Genomic DNA, 22,993 nt, shown 5'->3' with positions numbered 1-22,993 from the left:
AAAATTTTAATCAACAATATGATAATAAAAGTATTTTTTTTATACAATATATATTTCTATTTATAATTGCTTCTTAACTTTTAAATTAGATGAGAAGCGTGTTTAAGTATATTTAAATTCACGTTTTTTAATTACTATAATAATAACTATGCCAATTGAACAATGTTTGATAAAAAAAGTTTATTGAACCCAAACTAAACCTAAAATCTTACTTTAATGGTCCTTCCTAGACTTCAATTTGAGAACATTTTTGCTCTATCAATTACTTTGAAGGTCCAAATTGTCATCTAATTGCCTCCGAAGTTGTCAAACAAAAAAAATTCCACCATAACAATCAAACCATACTTTTAATACTCTCAGCCAGCCTCCACAACAATTAATACAAGTTTAAGAGGTTATCCAAATTAAGTTAACAAACATGTCCCAACACAAACAAATGGCTGCTCCAAAATGCCAAGATTTTAGTAATTGTCACAAAATAATTAGAACCTGAGGTAGTAGAAGTTGAAAAGGAAAAGGAAAATATTTATATATATAAAATAAGGATTCTCCAATAAAAAAGAGATGCAAGTTTTCATACAACTCAGTACATGAATCTCACATACAAATCCACATTAGATACAGAGAAACTTAAGGTTCAGTTCCGACAGATTCTAGCAGTAGGCATTGTGACACAAACAGGAGCATATTTTTTCTTAGCTTCAGCCGTCCCACGTTTAGGCTCTTCTTCGCCCATCGCAACATTTGCAACAGAGCATGCGGCAGCGGCAGCAGCGGCAAAGATCAATTCCCTCCTCCCATTGCTGCCCTCTTGCTTCATTATTTCCAAGCTGGCCTTGTCTCCTTGGTCGGCGCTGGTCGCCTTGGCCACAATCGCACCTCTGCGAGCAGCTCTTGAAGGAAGTCTAGTCAAACTGGAGCTTGAGCTCGGAAGGAGAGAGGCTGTCATGCTCATTGAAGCCATGTCCGTCTGTGGTAACTCTAAGCAAGGGGCGCAGACTCTTTTTAGGTTTGCTCGTGATCGATGAGAAAGCTGGAGTAGTTGTTGATTATATTATTAGTTAGTCGTGGAATAGGCATTGTTGGTAACCCCTTCATCCATTTCCTTATCCAAAGAAATGCTGCGACAAATGGGTCATAGCCACGTGTTGCTTTATCTGCAATCTCTTTTGCGTAGTCGTGCTTTATGGATGCCTTTGAAAGCAAACTTTATCGAGTGCCTAATTTGTGAAGCTCATGAGTTTGGCCCAATTGTCTCTGGAAGTTTCATGGCAATTTTAGATAGAAAAATTAAAAGGTGCCTTGACATATCTCAACAACATAAGCTATAAATTCGGCATTTCAAAAACCTTTTACCCGAGCTCAAACCAGCTATATCACTAGATCTCAATTTCTTTACGCAACTAGCTGTCAAAACTTGTTAACTGAGCAAGTTGATCCTTCCGAAGGAGATGCTATCAATGAATTACAAGCACCATAATCAACTGGGCTTCTTTTTCTTTTATTATAAGCAAATGTTATTTATGGGTTTAATTCATCTCATAATATGCATACACTAAGAAGGCAAGACATAACTCATATATGAACCATAAGCTTTGAATCCAATCCGGATTGATTAAAACAAAACTTGAGATTAAATTTCTTATGACAACCAAAGAAGCAAAGAAGTGAACATAGGCATTGTCTTGATAGGCAAAAAGGAAGTTGATATTACTACCCTAGGCACTAAAGCCCTCTTAATCACCATCACACATCCACCCTCTCTGCATCTTCAAGAACAAGAGTCTTCGCTGGCTTTCCCAACAGATCAGTATACTCCTGGAAAGGAGACCTTGTGAAACGAGTCTCCTTCCAGAAATCAGGAGTCAAGAAGCCGTACGTTTTCAATAGACACTCAAAGGTGGCCTGCATTTTATATTCCAAAATCAACGCATAATCAGATATCACCAATAACTCAACCATCCATCTTTAAAACACATCTTAAACAGCTATCTAGAACCGAAAACAGGCTGATTTCACAATAATCAAATACAAATAACTTCAAGAATAGTTAACAATTTACAAACATATAACCAAGCATATAGCCAAAACACCCCTCCCACACACACTTCCACCAACAAAATATTTCATTTCAAATAGTATGGAAAACCATACATTCAACATCAATTATAAAGGCGCTGCATCAACAATTGGTATAGAATTTACAACCACAACAATGTCGGGGATTTCAAGACATCAAAGAATGTATTGTAAGAAAATTATACAACCTCCAACCTAACTACTGTGCTATACTCAACAATTGCAAATCATGAGAAAAGGACTCAATTCACTGATAGGAACATTCAATAAGATTGGTCAGTCTTACAAATAGTCATGTACGCATGTCCACACCCAAATACAGATATTATCAAACCGTTGACTATGATACAATACAGCCAGTGTAAGTTATAGCATTAGAGAATTAAATTACTCAACTCTTAAGATATCTGCAAAATTCTAAACCATGCATCAATTACCAATTTATTATATTATGCCATACAAGGACGTAAATTCAAGATAACATCATTTTTATAGCATAAAAATTTATAGCATAAAAAGATGAAATATGTTTCTATTTAAATCAGCATTTAAGAACCATGGGAACAAGTAAAAACCAAAAATATTTGATCACTCGTAAATAATCAATATCCCAAATTTAGAGACAGACAATGTAACAGTAACCACTATCAGTGGAATAGTCAACAACTTCTATCGAATTAATAACCTACATCCCAAATCAGACACATTTGATCAAATAACAAGTAAAGAATCTCGGTACTTAAATAAAAAGTCAACAAATCACTGATAAGCATGGAAGAATTAGAAAAATAAAAAAATTGCTCAAACAATAAAAACCCATTTCCAAATAGATACAAACAAATCCAAAATCAATAGTAAATAACAAAAGAAACCAACAATTTTTTTTAAAAAAATACTATTAAGAAAGGCAATACCTTAACGAAGTTACCAAGCGTCTTAGTAGAACCCCTAGAAGAAGTAAAAACATCGTCAATTCCAGCGAACTGGAGCACCTTCTTGGGCACCCTAGCAGCCACAATACCGGCACCTCTCGGAGCGGGCACCATCCTAACAGTGACAGACCCACATTTCCCAGTAACTTTGCAGGGCACTGTGTGAGGTTTTCCAATCTTATTCCCCCAATACCCTCTCCTCACCGGTATAACCGACAATTTCGCCAATATTATGGCCCCTCTTATAGCCGTTGCGACTTCTTTGCTACACTTAACTCCCAAGCCGACGTGCCCATTTCCGTCGCCAACGACGACGAAGGCCTTGAAACGGGTACGCTGCCCGGCACGGGTTTGTTTCTGGACTGGAGTGATCTTCATGACCTCATCTTTCAATGAAGGGCCAACGAGTTGGTCGATGATTTGGTACTCTTTGATGGGGAGGGAGTGGAGGTAGATTTGCTCAAGGGACGTGATTTTTCCGGTTTTGACCAAACGCCCAAGCTTAGTTACGGGCACCCATTTCTCTTCTTCCTCTCTGCGGCCACGACGCCTTCCTCTTGGGCCACGGTCGGATCTTCCACCAAAGCCACGCCTGAAAGCTCCACGCTCTCCTCCGCCTCTTTCTGCCATTTTGTTATTGGTTTGTATGTGTTTACAAGAGGGAGGGTTTGCTGTCCAATTAAGAGCGGCGATGATAGGAAGACTTATATTTAACAAGATTCTGAATCTAGGGTTTTAAGATACGGCTTTATTTTGATTTTGTTGGTTTTGGGCTAAGCAAAAATGGATTGCTGTTATGATCCAACCCAAAACAACAGTTTACGGCCCAATTACTCTTGGATTAAGCTATACTATAGAACATAGAAGCCCAACTTTTTAGAGCCAAATATTTTTACAAAAGAAAGTCAAATAAGGGTCAATTTATTTTTCAAAATTGCTCAAATGTCAGGTTTCAAATTAGGTTTTTTATTTCTTTATTTTCATTTCAAGTAATATCATAATTAGTTGTTATGTGTTCTATTCTAAACATATTTACTAGAAATTGAGCTGATGTGCCTGGAAAGCCTTTTGCAAAGGTTGGCCTTTATATGACCATTTTGAAAGGTTTGACATTTATATAAGCAATCTCTAAAAGGTTGGGCCCTCATTAAATACTCAAAATATCGTATTAAAGTCGGTTAGGTCTCAGCGAGATTTTTAATTTTTTATTTATTTTCAAATTCAAATTTCTTTCTTCTTTAATTATCAAATTAAATAACTATTTTAAGAGTGTAAATAGTAATTGAATATACTAAAATTGGTATATTTTTATTTTTAAAAATCAGAATAAATTAATAGTGATAAACTTGTTTAGTACATGATTTGGATGCAATGACCGCTTCAGACTTCAACACCACCATCTCAAAAGTTATACACCATTTAAAGATTCACAAACTTATGAATTTTGATTCAATTTTCTCTCAACAATATCATAGTCTTATACTAATAACTAGAATTCTTCAAAATCTTATTAAAATCTTTTAAAGTGAAATGGTAAATTTAGAAGTGAATTCCATCTTATTTATAGTAAGGACTTAAAAGCTTTAGTATTCATTAAACAAAACTTAAGCATTTATTGTTTTCAATTAAATAAAATCAAAGTAATTTTCTGCTTTGTTTTTTTTTATTATTATGCAAGGATAAAACGTCAAAAAGATTAATCATAACAAAGCCTTTGTTTAGCTACTTGACTAATATCATTGTATAAAAGCTTAAGCATAACAATGCCTTTATAGGTGTAGACAGAGCTTGTTTGGCGGCGTCCAAAACAGCATTACACTCCCTGTAAGAATGCTTAACATGCACATCCTAATCTCTCTTTAACCAGGATCGTATTCTTCTCACAATAGTATGTGTCATCCTACACCTGCTGCTATCCAACAGTCTTATCACCTCTACATTATTTGTTTCCAAAATGGCCTTCCTTATACCAAGGTCCCATGCATAACGTAGACCTTCCAAGCTATACCTCAAAGCTCGGTTTCAAATGCTGAACAGACCCAATATGTCGAGCAAAACCCAAACACCACATTCCTTTGTCATCTCGAATTATGCGTCCAGCAACAGCACATCCATCGACTGTCGAAAAGCACCATCAACATTGATCTTATACCATCCGGATGGTGGGAAAGTCCACTTCACCCATCACACCTGTTCCGAACCTTGTTTAACAAGTGTACAACAGTCCATCGAGGCTCATTTAAAATACTTGCATGCTCATTTACTCAATTCAAACACTCCCTCTGTCTCAATGAAGGTTGGTGTACAACTCCTCTTCCATAACCCCCAGCAAATGAAACCAAACAGAGTTTCCCAGTTATTTATGTTTGTGAAATAACCTGGATTACGTACATTGATCATGACCTATTTCATAGTATTTAGCACAAAAAATCATCAACCTTTTCTGACTTCAGATGGCTCGACCATAGCCCCAACATATCTGGACAGAAATGTAACACACTATCAATGTCTTCTATCACGTCACCACAAAAAACACAGTTCGCGTCATTGGTTAATTTCCTTCGCATTCTTTCCAAATTCGTAAGTATTTCCCCTTTACAAACAAGCCATAAGAAGTTACGTACCCTTTGAGGTCCTAGATATTTCTCAATGAGCTTCCAAACTTAGGTCCCCCACTCTTGATGAAGCTAGAGCTTTGTAGGCGGATTTGACTGTAAATTTCCTTTTTTTCCATCCCATATCCAACCTGGAGAATCAGCCCCATCACTAGCATTGGGAGGTAAAATCGTTGTTATCTTTAACAAAATTTCTTGTGGAAACAAAGCTTGAAATGTAGTCCAATTCCACTCTTCATTTGTTGCGACCATTGAGGAGACGGTAGTGAAATTATCAGGGAGTGATCGACTGTAATAATAATTCAAAAGAAACTGATGTAACCTCAAATCTGAGATAAGAAGAAAGTAGATAAAAGAAGAAGAACACAGAGCAACGAGATTTCCTTGTGTGATTTCATAACAGTTTCTCCCTTACAACCAGTGCTTCAAAGGGAAAATAAAGAAAGGATAAATGTGGCAAATTCAGTTGTAACAATACTCACCGTTTAATTAAAGTCCCTACGCACCATTTTGCTAAATTATTCTCAGTATTAAACGCACCGTTTTACTTAAGTGAAACTCACTGTTTTAAGACCCTTTTACTCTTTATTTTCCTACTTAGCTTTTTACCCCATAACAAGTACTACCTCCCAAGAAAAGGATCCTTGACCTCAAGGATGAAAGTGAGGAAATTTTGCTTGAAGCAGAAGTAAAGATTCCCATGTTGCATCTTCAGGAAAAGAGTCAATCGATTCCACCAAAACTTCAGTAACAACTTAGTTTCCCTTCTTAACTATTTTTCTATCCACAATTCTAACTAGTTCTTTCTACAATGCTCCATGAGCATCAACCAAGGGTAGTTGAGCTTGAGTAGGAGCTGACTGAGAGACGTGAAATGTTGGATGAATATGGGAGCTTGGGGGTAATTGAAGAGTATACGCCACTTCCCACACTTTCTTAATCATAGAGAAGGGTCCATAGTACTTAAAAGATAAGTTTTTATGAAAAACCTTCCTAATTGTCTGTTCCCTATAAGGTTGTAGTCGCAAGTATACCAAATCACCAACATGGAAACTCCTCTCAGATCGATGTTTGTTAGCTAACTGCTTCATAAGAGACTGAGCTCTTTTGAGATGAAATTGAAACAGCTTCCTAGCGACCTCTCGAGCCTGTAGGCTCCTGTCATCTGTGGATGCTAAGTAAGGCATGTGTTGAGGTGGTGGTTGCCCATACAAAGCTTTATATGGGGTGAGCTGAATGGAGGAATGAAAAAAGGAGTTATACCACCACTCTGCAAGGGGTAACCAATTGAACCAATTTGCAGGTGTCTCTCCGGTCATGCATCTCAGATAATTCTCAAGACACTGATTTAGTACCTCCATTTGACCATCTGTTTGAGGATGGTATGCTGTGGACAATAGGAGTCTGGTACTAGCTCTTCGAAATAGTTCTTGCCAAAATCCACTGACAAAAATTTTGTCTCTGTCTAATATAATTGAATTAGGCATGCCATGAAGTTTATAAATATGATTCAAGTACTTCTGTACTACATCTTTAGCTGTATATGGGTGGGATAGTGCCAAAAAATTACCATATTTAGTTAAATGGTCCACCACAACCAAAATGGAATTCTTCCTTCTTGAGTTCGGCAATCCTTCAATGAAATCTAAACTAATAATAGACCAGCCTCGATCAGGCAGAGGTAAAGGCTGCAAAAGTCCTGGAGATGCTAATGTCTCACTCTTACATCTCTGACAGACCAAGCACTCTCTAATCTAGTGTTTGACATCAGTTGTTAGACCCTTCTAATATAACAAACTAACTAAATGTTTCCTAGTGGCATGAATACCTGAGTGACCCCCCATTACACTAGTATAAAAATGGTGAAACAGTTCCCTTCGCAAATTCATGTTCTTTCCCACCACAATTTTCCCTTCATTTTGCAAAAATCTTCCATCCCAAGAATACTTTTGGTCTTGATGACTATGCTTTTTGACACCTTGTATGATCCCTTTCAACTTATCATCTAATCCATATGATTGTTTCACCTGCTCCAAGAGACTGGAAATAACAAAACTAGCTGATAATTGAAAGAATTGACCTTGCTCTAGCTGAGGTTGTCTAGAGAGAGCATCAACCACCCTTTTGTTGATTCATTTCCTATAAGAGACCTCAAAGTCATAACCTAACATTTTAACTACCCATTGTTGCTGAAATGGTGTGATAGCTACCCATCTGTAAGGGGCTTGGCTAACAATCCATAGTTTCTAATGGATCTCCTATAGTAGCCAGATAGTCCAAAAAAGCTTCTTAATTATTTTAGTGATTGAGGAATGGGCCATGAAGAAATACATTCAATCTTGGATCTATCCATGAATACTGTCCCCTCAGGTAGCACATGTTCAAGGTACTCAATTTGAGAAGTACTAAAACAATATTTATTCTTTTTTGCAAATAGTTGTTGATCCCTTAAGATGAGAAGAATTGTTCTCAAATGTTGTAAATGTTTGAACCATGACTTTGAATAGACCATTATGTCATCAAAGAATACAAGCACAAACTTCCTCAACAATGGTTTGAACATTGAATTCATAAGAGCCTGAAAACTGAAGGGAGCATTAGTGAGGACAAAGGGCATCACTAGGAACTCATAATGCCTCTCATGTGTCCTGAATGTTATTTTATGTACATCAGGTTTTCATATTCAGATTTCATTATATCCAGACCTCAAATCCAGTTTAGAAAACACTCGAGTTTCCCTCAATTCATCCAGCAACTCCTCAACTATGGGAATGGGAAACTTATCCTTGATTATATGTTGATTTAGTTGTATGTAATCAACATACAACCTTCAGCTTCCATCTTTTTTTTTTATCATCACTATAAGGGAAGCAAAAAAGCTATTGTTATCCCTGATTATCCTAGCTTGAAGCATCTCTTGAATCAATTTCTCCATCTCTCCCTTTTGAATGGTAGGATATTTGTAGGGTCAAATTTTAACTACAACTCATTCATGTTTCAAATGAATTCTATGGTCTTGCAACCGAGGTAGTGGTAAACCTTTTGGCACTTGAAAACCATCACCAAAGTCTTCCAATAACCCTTGGAGTTGTTTCTCACTATTATTGGCTACCTTAGCGGAAAGTGTCACTTGAATAAGTGAGCTCATTATAAGGTATAAGGGCCTAAAGCTTGCCCCATAGCCATAAAGCATTTAGAATTTGAGTGTAACACCCCTAACCCGTAACCGTCGCCAGAATAGGGTTACAAGGTATTACTGAACCAAATTCAAATTCGAATAATCATAGATGTACACATGTTCAACCTACTAAACCAACCAAGTTTTAAATAAAAAAGGTAATATCAACTTATTACGAGTCATTTCATATCATGCATCGAACATATTCGTAAACACATAACTCATAATAAAAAATTATGCAGAATATTTCAAACACCACTTTTGGTCATACCTCATTTCGCCTACTCGACTAACAACTCAATTACAAACAACACTGACACAAATGTGTATATAAAACTCACATATTTTACCTATTTTACATGTAATCATTATATTTTAACATATGTACCTATATAAACCCTTATAAATACAAGCAATTATAAACATTGGGCCGAATATGCTATAAGCATTTGTATAATTATCAAAATTCAAAATCTTCCAAAGCATAACATCACTTATATTAGTCTCAACCATTTACGAAACATAGCCAAATCATCAACCATAATATTTAATCAAAGCATGAAACCATTCATGTCAAAATAAACAAGCCATTTTCGCATGGCCTATTATATATATACACTTTATTCAAAATATATTCAAAAGGGGAGTATAGCCTATACATGCCATATATTTTAAATTTAACTTTTATAGGTACTGATGGACGGACGATAGTGTGATTGACTACGCTGACGATCCCCGAGCCCGTAACTAGCTTCTAAAATCTATAAAACCGAAGGAAACACACATACACAATAAGCTATCACAGCTTAGTAAGTCATAAGCAATTAAACAATTCAATGACGTTAATAATTCAATAACAAAATCGAATAATGCAATCATATTCATATATATACACATTCGAGCTTGCAAAACTTAAATATCAAATATGTAACTATGAACCAATTTCAGCTTGTCCGAATATACCTTTAAATAATAACATAGTTATTTTTCATCTTCAAATCATATACCCACTCTTTACCGAATGTACTCATTCATATACAAATGCATATAAAACATAATTATGACTTCACATATACTTACCCTTTGGCGAATATAAGCTTTTCACACACACATACTTCCATTTGCATCAAATAATTTGTATCAAAATTGACATAACCAACTAACTTTGATAGCATATATTAATTAACTATTACGTACTTATACTAACATATACATATATGTCACATTTATCATTCATTGAATCAGTACAATTTGTGCTAAATAATTTATCGAGGCCATAATAAAGTTGCACAATTAGTGCTCTCTCTCATTTAACCAAATTGATCTCGGTTTCGCACACTTAGTGTAACACCCCTTACCCGAGACCGTTTCCGGAATCGAGTACGAGGCATTACAGTAATCTGTCCAATCGCGCAGCAGTTACTAAATTGATTATAACTCGAGCTACGGAACTCCAAATTTAATTTCGTAAATTTTTCCTGAAACTAGACTCATATATCTTTATACCATAAAATTTTCAGAATTCTTGGTTTGACCAATTAGTACAGTTTATTAGTTAAATTCTCCCCTGTTTCTTCACTCGACTGTCCTGACCCCTTGGTACTAAAAATAAATTTTCTCATTATAGGATTTTCATATGATATTACCACTTATTTCTACAGAAAATAGACTCAATAAGGATTCTACACATATAAACTACAACTCATAAATATTTTTATACCATTTTAGTGATTTTCTAAACTCGGAACAGGGGACTCCAGAAATAGATCTGACCATTTCTCACTAAAATTCACATATCTTAAAATATAAATTTCTTTTGCTAAACCGTTATTTTTCTATAAAATAGACTCAATAATCTTTCATTTCATATATCATTCACCCTCTAATTCATTTTATACTATCCTAGGTGATTTTTCAAAGTTACGTCACTGTTGCTGCCTGAATTCTGTTTCTTTGCAAAATTTACTCTTTCTTGATTTTCATACTTAACCATTTTTAAAGCCAAACATTATCACATACTCACACCTCTTTCTTTAGCAATATCATAGATACAACATTCAAAATGACTAACCCCTATACATCGCTTAGGTATATACATTACCTAGGTACATGCCACATTATCAATAGAAAGGTACATCACTAAAATGTCTCTGAGGTCGGGATTACTTGGATCTTGGATCGAACACCGGTTTTCTACAATCCTCGCATGCACGGAAACAACCGTCTGTTGAGTATGGGTATACTCAGTGGTATTACCATAATTCAAATTAATAATATTAATTGATAATTTATATACATTTAATTTATGTCTACAATTATTCATTAATTATCTCATACTTTAACTCAACTTGATCATTAATAACAATAAGCAATATTTCAATTCTTGTATTTAATTGTATTCATACCTTATTTCACTATCTCAATTCTATTGGATTTTTCGACATCTCATTCTAATAATTCATTCCAATTCATACAAATTCAATCAATTTATCAACTCATTCATTATCATTTCTATTTATAATCAATATGTATTGTAAATCTTTTAACACTCAATTTATTCATTAAATCCATAACTAAATTTCAATAACTTGTATTCAGTTAAATTCACATATTATTTCACTCTTTCAAATTATTTTATTTTCACTTCTCACTTCTTAACAATAGCTATTTCAATTCATATTCAAGATCATTCAATAAAAATTTATATTATCAAAATTATTCATTTACCCCTATTAACTTGACTCAGATCTTGGCGGATACACCGATCCAACCAAAACACACCAATACGGCACATTATGCCTAAAACGGTACATATAAACTTTATAAGACTTACCTTAACACATTAATGATTCACTTTTGTCCACAGCTTATAATCTTAGCCCAAAGTAGATTTTACAGAACACCCCGGATATACGGAACAAATACAGAGAGCACAAATGTGCTAAACAGAGAGCACTGCCGTGCTAAATATCAGAGAGCACCAACGTGCTAATAATCAGAGAGTACCAACGTGCTGATATCAAAGAGCACCAACGTGCTAATATCAGAGAGCGCGCTAAAGTTCCTTAATAAGTTCCTTAATGGCATGCCACTAATATCCTGGTAGTTCTAAATTCCATCTACTTGGGCATTAAATCTGAACCTCATTTATTTAAATACTTTACAAAATTATTTCAAAAAGGATTTATCATTTCTCCGTCATTACAATTTACTACTTATTCCACCATTCACATATATCACACTTATTCACAATTTAATTCACTTTTATTCCATTCATATATATATTTTTAATTCATTTTCCAATCAATTCATGTACAATTCAATATCAATATTCATCTATTTTTTAATACTAAACATATTATTCAAAATTCAACAATTACTATTAATAAATTCAATACCAATACGTATTTATCATTCAATTCAGTCGTGATGCTTACCTCAATTTGCTTATCATGTATATTAATTTAAAATTTAACAATTAATAATTAAATTCGAATTATAGTAATACTAACCGAAATTTCTCCCGAGTCAATCCTTGTCCACCTTCTCCTTTCCTTTCTCGGACAATGACTCGTACACGACATTAGCTACGTAATTAAACAATTAAAAATCATTAATACTCAGTTTCATCAAAATATTTTCTTTTATACCTAAACTTTACCCAAATTCTAATTTAATCCCTTATCAATACTAATTTTATTTTTCCCAATCTAACTCTATATTCTCTCTTAATTCTTACTATAAACTCATTTTAACTCTTCAATTTCACCATAAATCCCTAATTTCGAAATTCTCTCAATTTAGTCCCTACTATTCAAAACTTACACTTTATTTTACAATTAAATCCTTTACTAACTTCTAACTTGAAATTCAATCAATTTAACCCCCTAACACTTCAATTTATTCAACATGAACATCATCTAATAATCTACTAACTTTCAAAATATCAACATAAATCAAGTAGTATTTATCTCTAGGATTCCAAAAACTTCAAAACTAAGAGAAAAGGGATTAAATTGACTTACCAAATTAACTCTGAACCTTAAAACCCCAAATTTCTCTTTTTCTTTTTCTTTCTTTCTTTCCTTCCTTCCTTCTCTGTTTCGTTTTGCTCTCTGTTTCTTTCTTTCTCCCTTCTCTGTTTTGTTTTGCTCTCTGTTTCTTTTCTTTCTTTCTTTGTCATATATATATAATAATATAATAATATAATATAATATATTAATAATAACATAATATAAAAACATAATCATTACTATAATATAATAATATTTTTTTAACACATAAAAATCTCAGATTTTTATACTTATGCCGCCTCAACTTTGGAAAAAGGCATAATTGCCTATTTGGTCCTTTTAACTTTTCTTTAATCTATAATTAAACTTTTATCCCTATTGCAATTTAATCCTTTTTCATAATTAACTATCGAAACGTTAAAATTTCTTAACGAAACTTTAATATTATCCTGTTGACACTCTGTAAATATTTATAAAAATATTTACGGCTCAGTTTATGATATCGAGGTCTCGATACCTCGTTTTTTACCCAATTTACCTAATAATTTCTTTTAAATCACAAAATTCACTCATTTAAAAATATTTCTAAAATCAAGCTGAACTTATAATTATTAATTAATAAATTTTTCTAACGTTTTCATCGGATTTAGTGATCTCAAATCACTATTCTGACACTACTGAAAATTGGGCTGTTACACTTAGTGCCCGTTATTAACATAATTATTTGGTTTCGCACACTTAGTGCTCGTTATTCAACATCATTACTTAGTTTCGCACACTTAGTGCTCATTATTCAACATCATTATTTAATTTCGCACACTTAGTGCCAATCATATAGCCGTAACTATTCTATACTCGCACAACACTTAGTGCCAATCATATAGCCATAACTATTCTATACTCGCACACTCAGTGCTAAATATTGATAAATCACATCCACGTCTATTTCCACTTCCCGAGCTTAAACACATTCGGCTACACACATATAAATATATATTTGCATATTTTCATTTCAGCATATATATATTTAATATTTATTTAAAGATTATAACATCTATTTGCTTATAAACTTACCTCATACGGAAACGAACGGATCGAATCAACTACTCATCAACTTTCGATTTCCCCCGATCTAAATCCGATTTCTTTCTTTCTTAATCTATATGAATTCAAATTTAACTCATTTAATCACCTATTTGACATTTAATTGTAAATTTATTTATTTAATTATTTATTTTTTCTTCACTACTAACAACCGAGACTTAGTAACTAAACTCGATTTATCTATCCCTATAACCATAACTTACCTGCATGCAAACATCAGAATTTAAACATGAGAATTTACAAAGTTTACTTTGAAAAACTCATTCACAAACATATTCAATTTGTCCTATTTTGGACAGAACAAGATAGCAAACATGTAGGGCATTTGTATCCGCAAGAACACACTTAATAGTATTAAAATTTACTAGCTTATCACAGCAAAAATCCATGCTTTTTAATCCTGTAATAACTCAATTAATTCATCCTAAAACTGGACAGCATAATGCAACAAATGGGACTGTTTTTACAGCCCCCAATCGGCATGAAAATAGAACCATTAATTTGTTCAAATTTTAGACAGCATAAAAAGGGCACAAAATTGGGCAGCATTAATTTTTGCACTATTTCCGAGCAGTATTTAAACTTACAATAAAAGAATCTAACTAATGCTAGACAGTAAACATTTTCAACCATTAAATCGAAACCGAAACATCAATGCTAATTTAGTAATAATTTAGTTTAATTAATTAATCCAACCACCGAAAATATTTAAACACCAGCAACTAACCCTTCTTGGTATTTTATTTTATTTTTTTGAATTAAATATCAGCTAGCCGAATTTACAGTTTTTATCATGCTATTTTAATTTTTGTAACACCCAACTCCTTAAAGATAAATGCTAGCAAAAATCATTACACAAAAACTATTTTTATCCACCTCCTTAACCAAATTCCCAGCTAATCGTACATATACAACTCTCAATTAGTCCCCCCAAACCTTGTCAATTTATTGATTAACACCATGTTATTATAGATTTAAAATATCTAAGTCACTAGGGATTAATACAAACAATAATTACTACCTAAAGTAGCTAAATTGCTCAAAAAAATATTTAGCCATTCATCTACATTTTTCCAACACAACGTAATACTTCAAAAAAAAACCAGTCCCAAAATTTATTATAAATTTAGCAATATAATCCCTTTATTAGTTGGGCCTAACATCAATGGTTCCAAAAATACAAAATTTACCAAAAATGAAAGCTAAAAACAGTTACATGCATTCAAAGTTAGTAACAGACAGCAAAGCATTCTCCAAAGCTTTCCACGGTTTTCGGCAGCAACAAGAAAGAAGAAAAACACCCCTCTCCCCCGCTAGCCTTCTTTTTCTTTATTTTATTATAACAATCATTAATTACCAATTTACTTAATTAACCTTTAAAAACTTTAAAAAATTACTGAAATGCCAAGCCATTAAAATCCACAATCAAATCTAATGGGCTAATTACCATATAAGAACTTCCACTTTCAAGCCCTATAGCTATTTAATACATTTAGCTATTAGAACTCAACTTTTACGCTTCATGCAATTTAGTCCTTTTTATCAAATTAAACACACAAACGGATAAAATTTTCACACGAAACTTTCACACATCTTAATTCACATACTTTAAACACCGAAAATAATATTAAATTATTTTTTTGACTCGAATTTGTGGTCCCGAAACTACTGTTCCGACTAGGGTCTAAACCGGGCCGTTACTTTGAGCTACTGGTTTCTACAGCTAATGAGCTTGGAACAATACCATGAATAATACATGGTTCACCCTTAACCATAAATTGCATGGTTAAGGAACCAAAGTTCCAAATAATATCCTCCAAGGTCAATAACCACTGAACACAACCCTTCAGTGGTAGTACCATGAAATCTGTTTCAAACTGGCATTTTTGAACTTCTCATCGAACTCCTTTGCACATTCCCCTGGTAAAAAAATAGCTCTCATTTGCGACATTGACCTTCAACTGCTCTTGGTGCACTATTGTCAGCAATAACCTACCCACTAGCCTAGCATCGATGAAGTTATGTGTGCTACCTGAGTCGACCAAAATCATTTCCCAAATAGACCTCAATCGAGCAGCCACTCATATGGTATTGTGACCCTGTAAACCAATAAGGGCATGTAACAAAATCACAGGGGATTTGGATGGTTTCTCTTCAAGACTACTCTCCTCAAGCCTATCAGAGCATTCCTGGAATTCCTCTGCTTCACTGTCAGATAAAGGTTCCGGCAAAAACTGATATAGCTGGGACTTGACACACTTGTGTCCAGCATGGTACTTGGCTTCACACCAGAAGCATAGGCCCTTCTACTCTCGTTCAACCATTAATGCTGGTGAAATAGACCGAGAAGTAGATTTGCTTACTAAAGCACTAATCACAGACTATGAAGCAGAAACAGGCCTCGTGGAGTTAAAGAATAATCTGATATCACAGATGGACTGAGTAGTTATCTAGGGGAACTATTCAAAGGAACTAAAGTGTTCTTTGCTAAGCAAGACGACAGCACCTCAATCTTTCTAGCCAACTGAAAAGCTTCCATCGGCGTAGATGGTTCAAACAAGTCAAGAAAAATGTTAAGTGCATATGTTTTAGGAATGTGAAATTGATTTAATAAACCAACAAACATATCTTGATATTGTTCCACTGTACCTTGTTGCTTCAGATTAACCAACTCTTTCATAGGATTTCCAAACTGTCCAAATTCAAAACGATCTTTAAACTCTTCATGTAAGCTAGCTAGGATAACATCTGAAAACCATCATTTCGTTGAAAGTAGAAATGGTGCCATTCCAAAGCTCAACCCTTCAGATTCAACATTACTATACGAATTTTACTTGATTCTAGAGTTCCCTTAGCCTCAAAGTATTGTTCAAGCTTGGTCCACCATCCCCAAAAATTACTATCATCAAACTTGGGACACTCAAGCTTACTTGGCTTCTTAGATGCTTCTACCACAAATGAGTGATTCCGCAGATGTACACTGCTCACATCAACTGAAGGTATCATGCTTAGTCCAATTAGGACATTGGGTGCCCCTAAATATTTTGGAGGGAATCAATGTAGAGCCCTTAAGACCCTCTTCTTTTTTCCGTGGTCCCATTTGCTGGAGGTCCAAAATACTGCCCTAACAAAGCTTGTAAGTCCCCAAGAAACTCATCTTTGAACACCTGAAACTTGGTATCCATCCAAGCCTCTAATTGAACCACCTCCTATTGTATTTTAGAGATTTCCTACTGCATGCCCCCAACCTCCTTCTACAATCGCGTTGAGACACCATCACCAACCATCACAGAGATCGTAATAGCTCTGATACCTTTGATGCAACCTCAAATCTGAGATAAGAAGAAAGTAGAGAAAAGAAAAAGAAAAAAGAGAAAAGAGAGATTTCTGCAATTTCCTTGTGTGATTTCATAACAATATTTCCCTTACAACTAATGCTTAAAAAGGAAAATAAAGAAATGATAAACGTGGCAAATTCAATTGTAACAATAATCACCGTTTAATTAAAGTCCTTACGCACCATTTTGTAAAATTATTCTTAGTATTAAATGCACCATTTTACTTAAGTGAAACTCATTGTTTTAAGACCTTTTTAGTCTCTATTTTCCTACTTAGCTTTTTACCTCGTAACAGAAACTCTCTAGGAGCCTATTTATCTCTCCAAAATTTAACATTATTTTCATTTCCCGAATCCCACACAATCCAATCTCTAATAAGATCCCAAATACTATACACTCCTCGCCACAGTCTAGAAGCTGCATTTGACCTCAGACAACTCAATATCTCACCCTCCTATCTATACTTCGACTTTAGTACTCTAAACCATAATTGAACGTTCTTTTGAGTTAAGTGAAAGCCAACCTTCATGAGAAATAATTTATTATTGTTATCCATCGTTCGAAAGTCAAGTCCACCCTCCGGCAATGGTTTACACACTTCACTCAATTTGACTAAATTAACACCTCGAGCCACCTCTGATCTACCCTAAAAAAGTTTCAAATAATACTGTAGATCTCTAAGTAGATGCTTTTAAGAATAACTTGGGTTTGCATAACATAAATAGGTATAGCTAACTAACTTAGTGAGTGTGACCCTTCCAATCATTAATAAATAGCAAGCCTTCTATCTAACTAGTTCCCTTTTAATCTGAGAGACTAAATATCCATAAGTCTATTTAGTGGCCCTATGATGTAACAAAGGCACCTCGAGATATCTACCCAAATCATCAACCTGAGCATACCCAAAATCGCAACTAATGTCAACTTTAAGCACATCGGGAACATTATTAGAAAAATAGATTTTTATTTTTTTTTCTTATTCATTTTATGTCAAGAAGTATGCATTTTTTCAATCGATGCTTCTACAAATAAAATTAAGTCGTAAGCAAAAAATAAATGTGAGATAAATGGGCCCTCTGCTAAATTGAATCGAACATCATCTTTCATTGCTAACTTCTTTATTAATTGCATGTACTAATCATTCCATACATACAACAAATATATATGAGGATAAAGGATCCCCCTAGTGTATCCTTCTTGTAGGCTTAAAATCATCAGAAAGGCTCTCATTCCAGTTTACCTGCATATTCACTATATAGATATATTGCATAATAAAATCCCTTATCAATAATAGTGTACTTGTGTCAGAAAGAGAGTCCTTGACAAATGCTCAGTCTAATCTATCGTAAGCTTTTTCTAGATCTATTGTGATAGCCATCCAACCTCTTTTTCTGGATTTCTTTTTCATCGAATGTATAATTTCCTGAGCAATAAAAATGTTATTTCTTATGCAACTTCTAAGCACGAAACTTACTTGGTTAGGGTGGATCCATCCAGGTAAAAAAGGCTTAAGTTTATTAACAATAGTCTTTGTAAGTATTTTGTACAAAACCATACAAAGATTTATCGGTCTGAAATGTTTGATTGTCTCCTAATATTCCCAAATACCTGCTTATTCCATTCTTTAACATTCACAAACGAACCAATATTTTCTTGAATATTTGCATTTAGCTTCCAAGTTTCTTTTAAAAAATCTAGGAATTGGGGATGATCCTGCCAAGTAGCGAAAAAGTGAAAATAATTTGTCTTTTTTTTTCTTCGAATTTACCATAGTGTTCAAAATAATAAGTTAATGATCCAAACCTTTTTTTTTTGTAGATGGAGAACCGTTGAAGACGAAAACTACACCATCCATTCTAAATTACAAAAAAAAAAATTGATCAAGCCATTAAAAGAGTGTTCCCTAAGACCAAGTAAACTTAGGTTCTTGAAAACACAAATAAATTAATCCACCATCAAACATAAAGTTCGAGAAAACTTTACTAAACCCACTTTTACCCAAGGGTTCTCCTTTTCTCTCCTCTATTTAATGCAATTAAAGTCCCCTCTAAGAAACCAAGAGAGCCTGTATTGGTTTGAAAGACTACATAAAGACCATTTTCCTCATCATAATGTGAAGGTAAGCATAAATAATTGTGCATAGAAAAATTCTATTAAAATCATGAGAAAAGCATTGTAGATGAATAAACTCTGAATCTACTTCTAAAACCTCAATTGTGGTAAAAGAATTCCACAAAATCTAAATTTCGCCAAAAAACCTATGAGCTTCCAATCAAAAAAATATTTCTTTTTATACTTTGTTAACTTACAACAATAAATGACAAAATAATTTTTAATATCTAAAAATGTTTTTTTATTAAAATACCCTAACATTTCTGTTTTAAAATTAAAGAAGAACCAAAGAACATGAATGTACATGTATCAAGATTATGGTACAAAAATGTTTTTATTTAACTAAACCTGAGCTCATTAGCTCATAACAATAATTGGATGGTTTCTTATCAGATCCTTTAAAATTTTGAATTACCTTGCTTTAATATAACATAGGAAACCACAATAATGACATGCAATTATTTGAATGTGCTTGCTATGATCATTTATACTAATAATATCAACCTTCTAGAAACACTTAGGTAGATCAATTGTTCTTTAAACTTTGACAAATGCAATTTGTTGTTCTGTCTTCTTTATCCTCATAATCAAGTTCACCTTTACTAGGGTTTCTTTTACCAACTGCAAGTATCTCATCTAGCTAATCACTACTAGATTATAGCTTTTTCAACACGAATTGGGCAGTAGATAATTCCTTCAATGTTGTTTCCAATTTAGTTGACTTGTCATTCAATAGATATTCTTTTTCCTTGATCTGCTTCACTTTTAGTAATGAGCTTTCATCATCAAGAATTCAATTTACCTTGCACACCCAATCTTATTTATCTATCATAATATTGTAAGTCTTTGATGCCAGTAGACTTGGTATCAATATCATTTTTGAGTTATCTGAGTCAGTTACAACACAAGAACAACTTGGGAGGTAAAGGCAACATAGTTGCTAAGATGCTCGCCATCCTCTTCTAAATCACTTGAAGAGTTTTCATCACTCCAGGTAACACACTAGGGTTTCTTCTACCAACTGCAAGTATCTCATCTAGCTAATCACTACTAGATTATAGCTTTTTCAACACAAATTGGGCAGTAAATAATTCCTTCGATGTTTTTTCCAATTTAGTTGACTTGCCATTCAATAGATATTCTTTTTCCTTGATCTGCTTCACTTTTAGTAAGGAGCTTTCATCATCAAGTATTCAATTTACCTTGCACACCCAATCTTATTTATCTATCATAATATTGTAAGTCTTTGATGCCAGTAGACTTGGTATCAATATCATTTTTGAGTTATCTGAGTCAGTTACAACACAAGAACAACTTGGGAGGTAAAGGCAACATAGTTGCTAATATGCTCGTCATCCTCTTCTAAATCACTTGAAGAGTTTTCATCACTCCAGGTAACACACAATGACTTCTTTTTTTCTTCGATGTATTGAGGCATCCATCTTGAATATCACCAAAGCCTTGGCAGTTATGACACTTTATCCTCTTCTTTTTCACCTTGGGTGTACCGTAATTGATCACAACTCGTTTCCACTTTATCTTGCTAAAATTTTTATTTGCATCAAATCTTTGTTCTTTCTGGTAAACTTTTTAAGCACCCTACTAATATTTTAAGCGAGTAGTGCCAATTGCTACTATAGGTCATTCATGGTAGTTTCACCATCAATTGAAACTAGAGCTGCAACTTGCAATGCAATAATCTTCTCAACCTTGCCTTTCTTTTTCCTTGTTACATCAAGGTTTGTTTTAAAAGTTTGCAATGAACCAAATAGCTCGTCAATCCCCATAGTTATTATCCTTTTTATCCTTAGTAACTATCACATTAATTGCAAATTTTCAAACAAAGATCAAAGAACTTTTCTGACCAGCTTCAAATTTAGGTATTCTTCACCAGGTGCAAATGTCTTGCATCCTTAGGTAGGGGTGGAGGGAAGGGGCTGGCATAAGCCCCGACCCCCTTTAAAATGTAAAATTTAATTTTTATCCCTTTCAATTTTATTTAATTTTAAGTTAGTAAATGGTAAAATTGTATTTTTACCCTCAAGAATGATATAATTTTAATTTAATCCTTTGAAAATTAGAAAGATATAAGCTATTAAAATAGTAAATTTACATTTTAGCTCTCATGCAAAATACAATTTCATTCTAGCCCCTCCTTAAAAAAATTTCTGACTTTGCCCCTATTTGTTGGGTCTCAAACCTTGTAATCAACATTTGAAGTTTGGACTACTTCATAATATTGGTTCTTTCATGAGCAATTTCTATAATAGTCTAAGCCTCTTTAGCAATTGTGCACTTAAAGAAGCGCCTAAATTCATGGGGGCCTACTCCATAGAAAATTACATCAAGAGCCTCAGAATTTATATTAGCCAAATTTTCTTCACCATTGGTTCATGTCACTTCATGTTCAAAAGTTATCACACCAAATACATTAGTTGGTGGTGGTTCCAACCAATCGAAATTGAGTGCCAAGCTTTTCATTTACGGATTTGATGAAAATCCTCATCCTTATTTTTCGATAAGCATAATTCATGCCATCCAACATAAAGGGTCTTTAAGATTGATTCCCCCTCCATCTCAACAACAAATAAATGATAGGGTATTCACTTAGTGTGTCAAGTGTCTAGCATTGAGACCAATTGAGAGTTTACTGATTTTACCTTCCAATTTTCATTCAATTGCAACTGAACTAACTTATTAAGTATTATAAAATAAGATATGAGCACCAAATTTTGGTTATACAATTGCCTAAAGACTAAACCACTATAAATCAACAAATATAAGACGTGATTTAAGTCCAATTCATTCACCTAGTTGCAACCTTACTCTTGTGCTCAGTCTAGATAATGTTTCCTACAAAGACTTTCCTCTTAAAAGCTTAGTTGTAAATTGAACAGCAAGAACATTTTATTTACAATAGTTTTTCAGTAAAATAGGTTCCTCACACGAATAAGATAAGTGTTCACTTAATCTCATACAAAAGTTCAAACTAGCCTTCTGTTAAATAGGAGTTTAATGGCTTACACAAATACAATCGGTGCGAATCTCTAATTCCCCAAAAAGTAGCCTTCAACTAAGTCTTTAATATGAAATAAGTGTGTTGACACCATTTTTTTGTTAAAACGGGGTCGACTTAGATTTTAAAAATGAAAACAAAAAAAAAGGGAGTTGCCACCAATCCTTTTTAATAAGGTGTGATTGGATCACTTCGAAAAGTGGTTGGTTTTAATAAACGATTTGATTTTATTAAAACAACGATTTTGGTCCACGAAATTCAGAAAAACAGGTTCGGGAGTCGGTTACATACGGGGAAGGATTAGCACCCTCGTAACGCCCAAAATTGGTACCTAGTTGATTAATTAATATCTTAATGCAGAAGATTGAAAACTTTAAAGAGATTTAAAGTACGATCCTTAAAAAAACTCGAATGACATGGTTTGAGATTTAAGAGGATATTTGGCTATTTGGTCAAACGAGAAATCGAAACCTAACACATTAGGGCACGTTTTCTCGAATTTTCCAAATGCAAAACATTGCCTTACTTTGAAATTTTAAAAGGATATTTGGCTATTTGGTTGAACGAAAAAATCGAAACCCAGCACATTAGGGCACGTTTTCTCGA

The 22,993-nt window shown here is 33.8% G+C and overlaps 2 protein-coding genes and 1 long non-coding RNA gene across 4 annotated transcripts; all 3 read right to left on the bottom strand.

Annotated features, from left to right (window-relative positions):
• Window positions 1-504: 504 nt before the first annotated feature.
• Window positions 505-1,058, bottom strand: LOC105799399 (photosystem II 5 kDa protein, chloroplastic). Its single transcript, XM_012629927.2, has one exon. It carries the CDS (start codon window positions 962-964, stop codon window positions 638-640), a length of 327 nt encoding a protein of 108 aa, XP_012485381.1. The 5' UTR covers window positions 965-1,058; the 3' UTR covers window positions 505-637.
• Window positions 1,059-1,578: 520 nt separating this feature from the next.
• Window positions 1,579-3,723, bottom strand: LOC105799398 (40S ribosomal protein S2-4). Its single transcript, XM_012629926.2, has 2 exons — window positions 2,994-3,723; window positions 1,579-1,905 (listed from the first exon to the last, which is right to left on the bottom strand). The coding sequence occupies exons 1-2, from the start codon at window positions 3,639-3,641 to the stop codon at window positions 1,747-1,749; spliced, it is 807 nt and encodes a 268-aa protein (XP_012485380.1). The 5' UTR covers window positions 3,642-3,723; the 3' UTR covers window positions 1,579-1,746.
• A 5,556-nt stretch (window positions 3,724-9,279) lies between these two features.
• On the bottom strand, window positions 9,280-12,968 carry LOC128032485 (uncharacterized). Of its 2 annotated transcripts, XR_008188699.1 has the most exons (4): window positions 12,830-12,968; window positions 12,317-12,391; window positions 10,906-11,005; window positions 9,280-9,565 (listed from the first exon to the last, which is right to left on the bottom strand). It is a non-coding gene; the product is annotated as an uncharacterized LOC128032485 (long non-coding RNA). The 2 variants fall into 2 exon arrangements; XR_008188698.1 differs by lacking the exon at window positions 10,906-11,005.
• Window positions 12,969-22,993: the final 10,025 nt, after the last annotated feature.

Source organism: Gossypium raimondii, chromosome 9, assembly GCF_025698545.1.
Source record: "Gossypium raimondii isolate GPD5lz chromosome 9, ASM2569854v1, whole genome shotgun sequence".
NCBI classification, from domain to species: Eukaryota; Viridiplantae; Streptophyta; class Magnoliopsida; order Malvales; family Malvaceae; genus Gossypium; species Gossypium raimondii.
This window is presented reverse-complemented; position numbering and strand designations above follow the sequence as displayed.

What these genes read in the sequence shown, in the direction of transcription:
- LOC105799399 (XM_012629927.2), bottom strand. Translation starts at nt 964, where the DNA reads ATGGCTTCAATGAGCATGACAGCCTCTCTCCTTCCGAGCTCAAGCTCC.
- LOC105799398 (XM_012629926.2), bottom strand. Translation starts at nt 3,641, where the DNA reads ATGGCAGAAAGAGGCGGAGGAGAGCGTGGAGCTTTCAGGCGTGGCTTT. An exon ending in CGCTTGGTAACTTCGTTAAG is followed by an intron (nt 1,906 to 2,993) that starts GTATTGCCTTTC and finishes TATAAAATGCAG; the next exon opens with GCCACCTTTGAGTGTCTATT.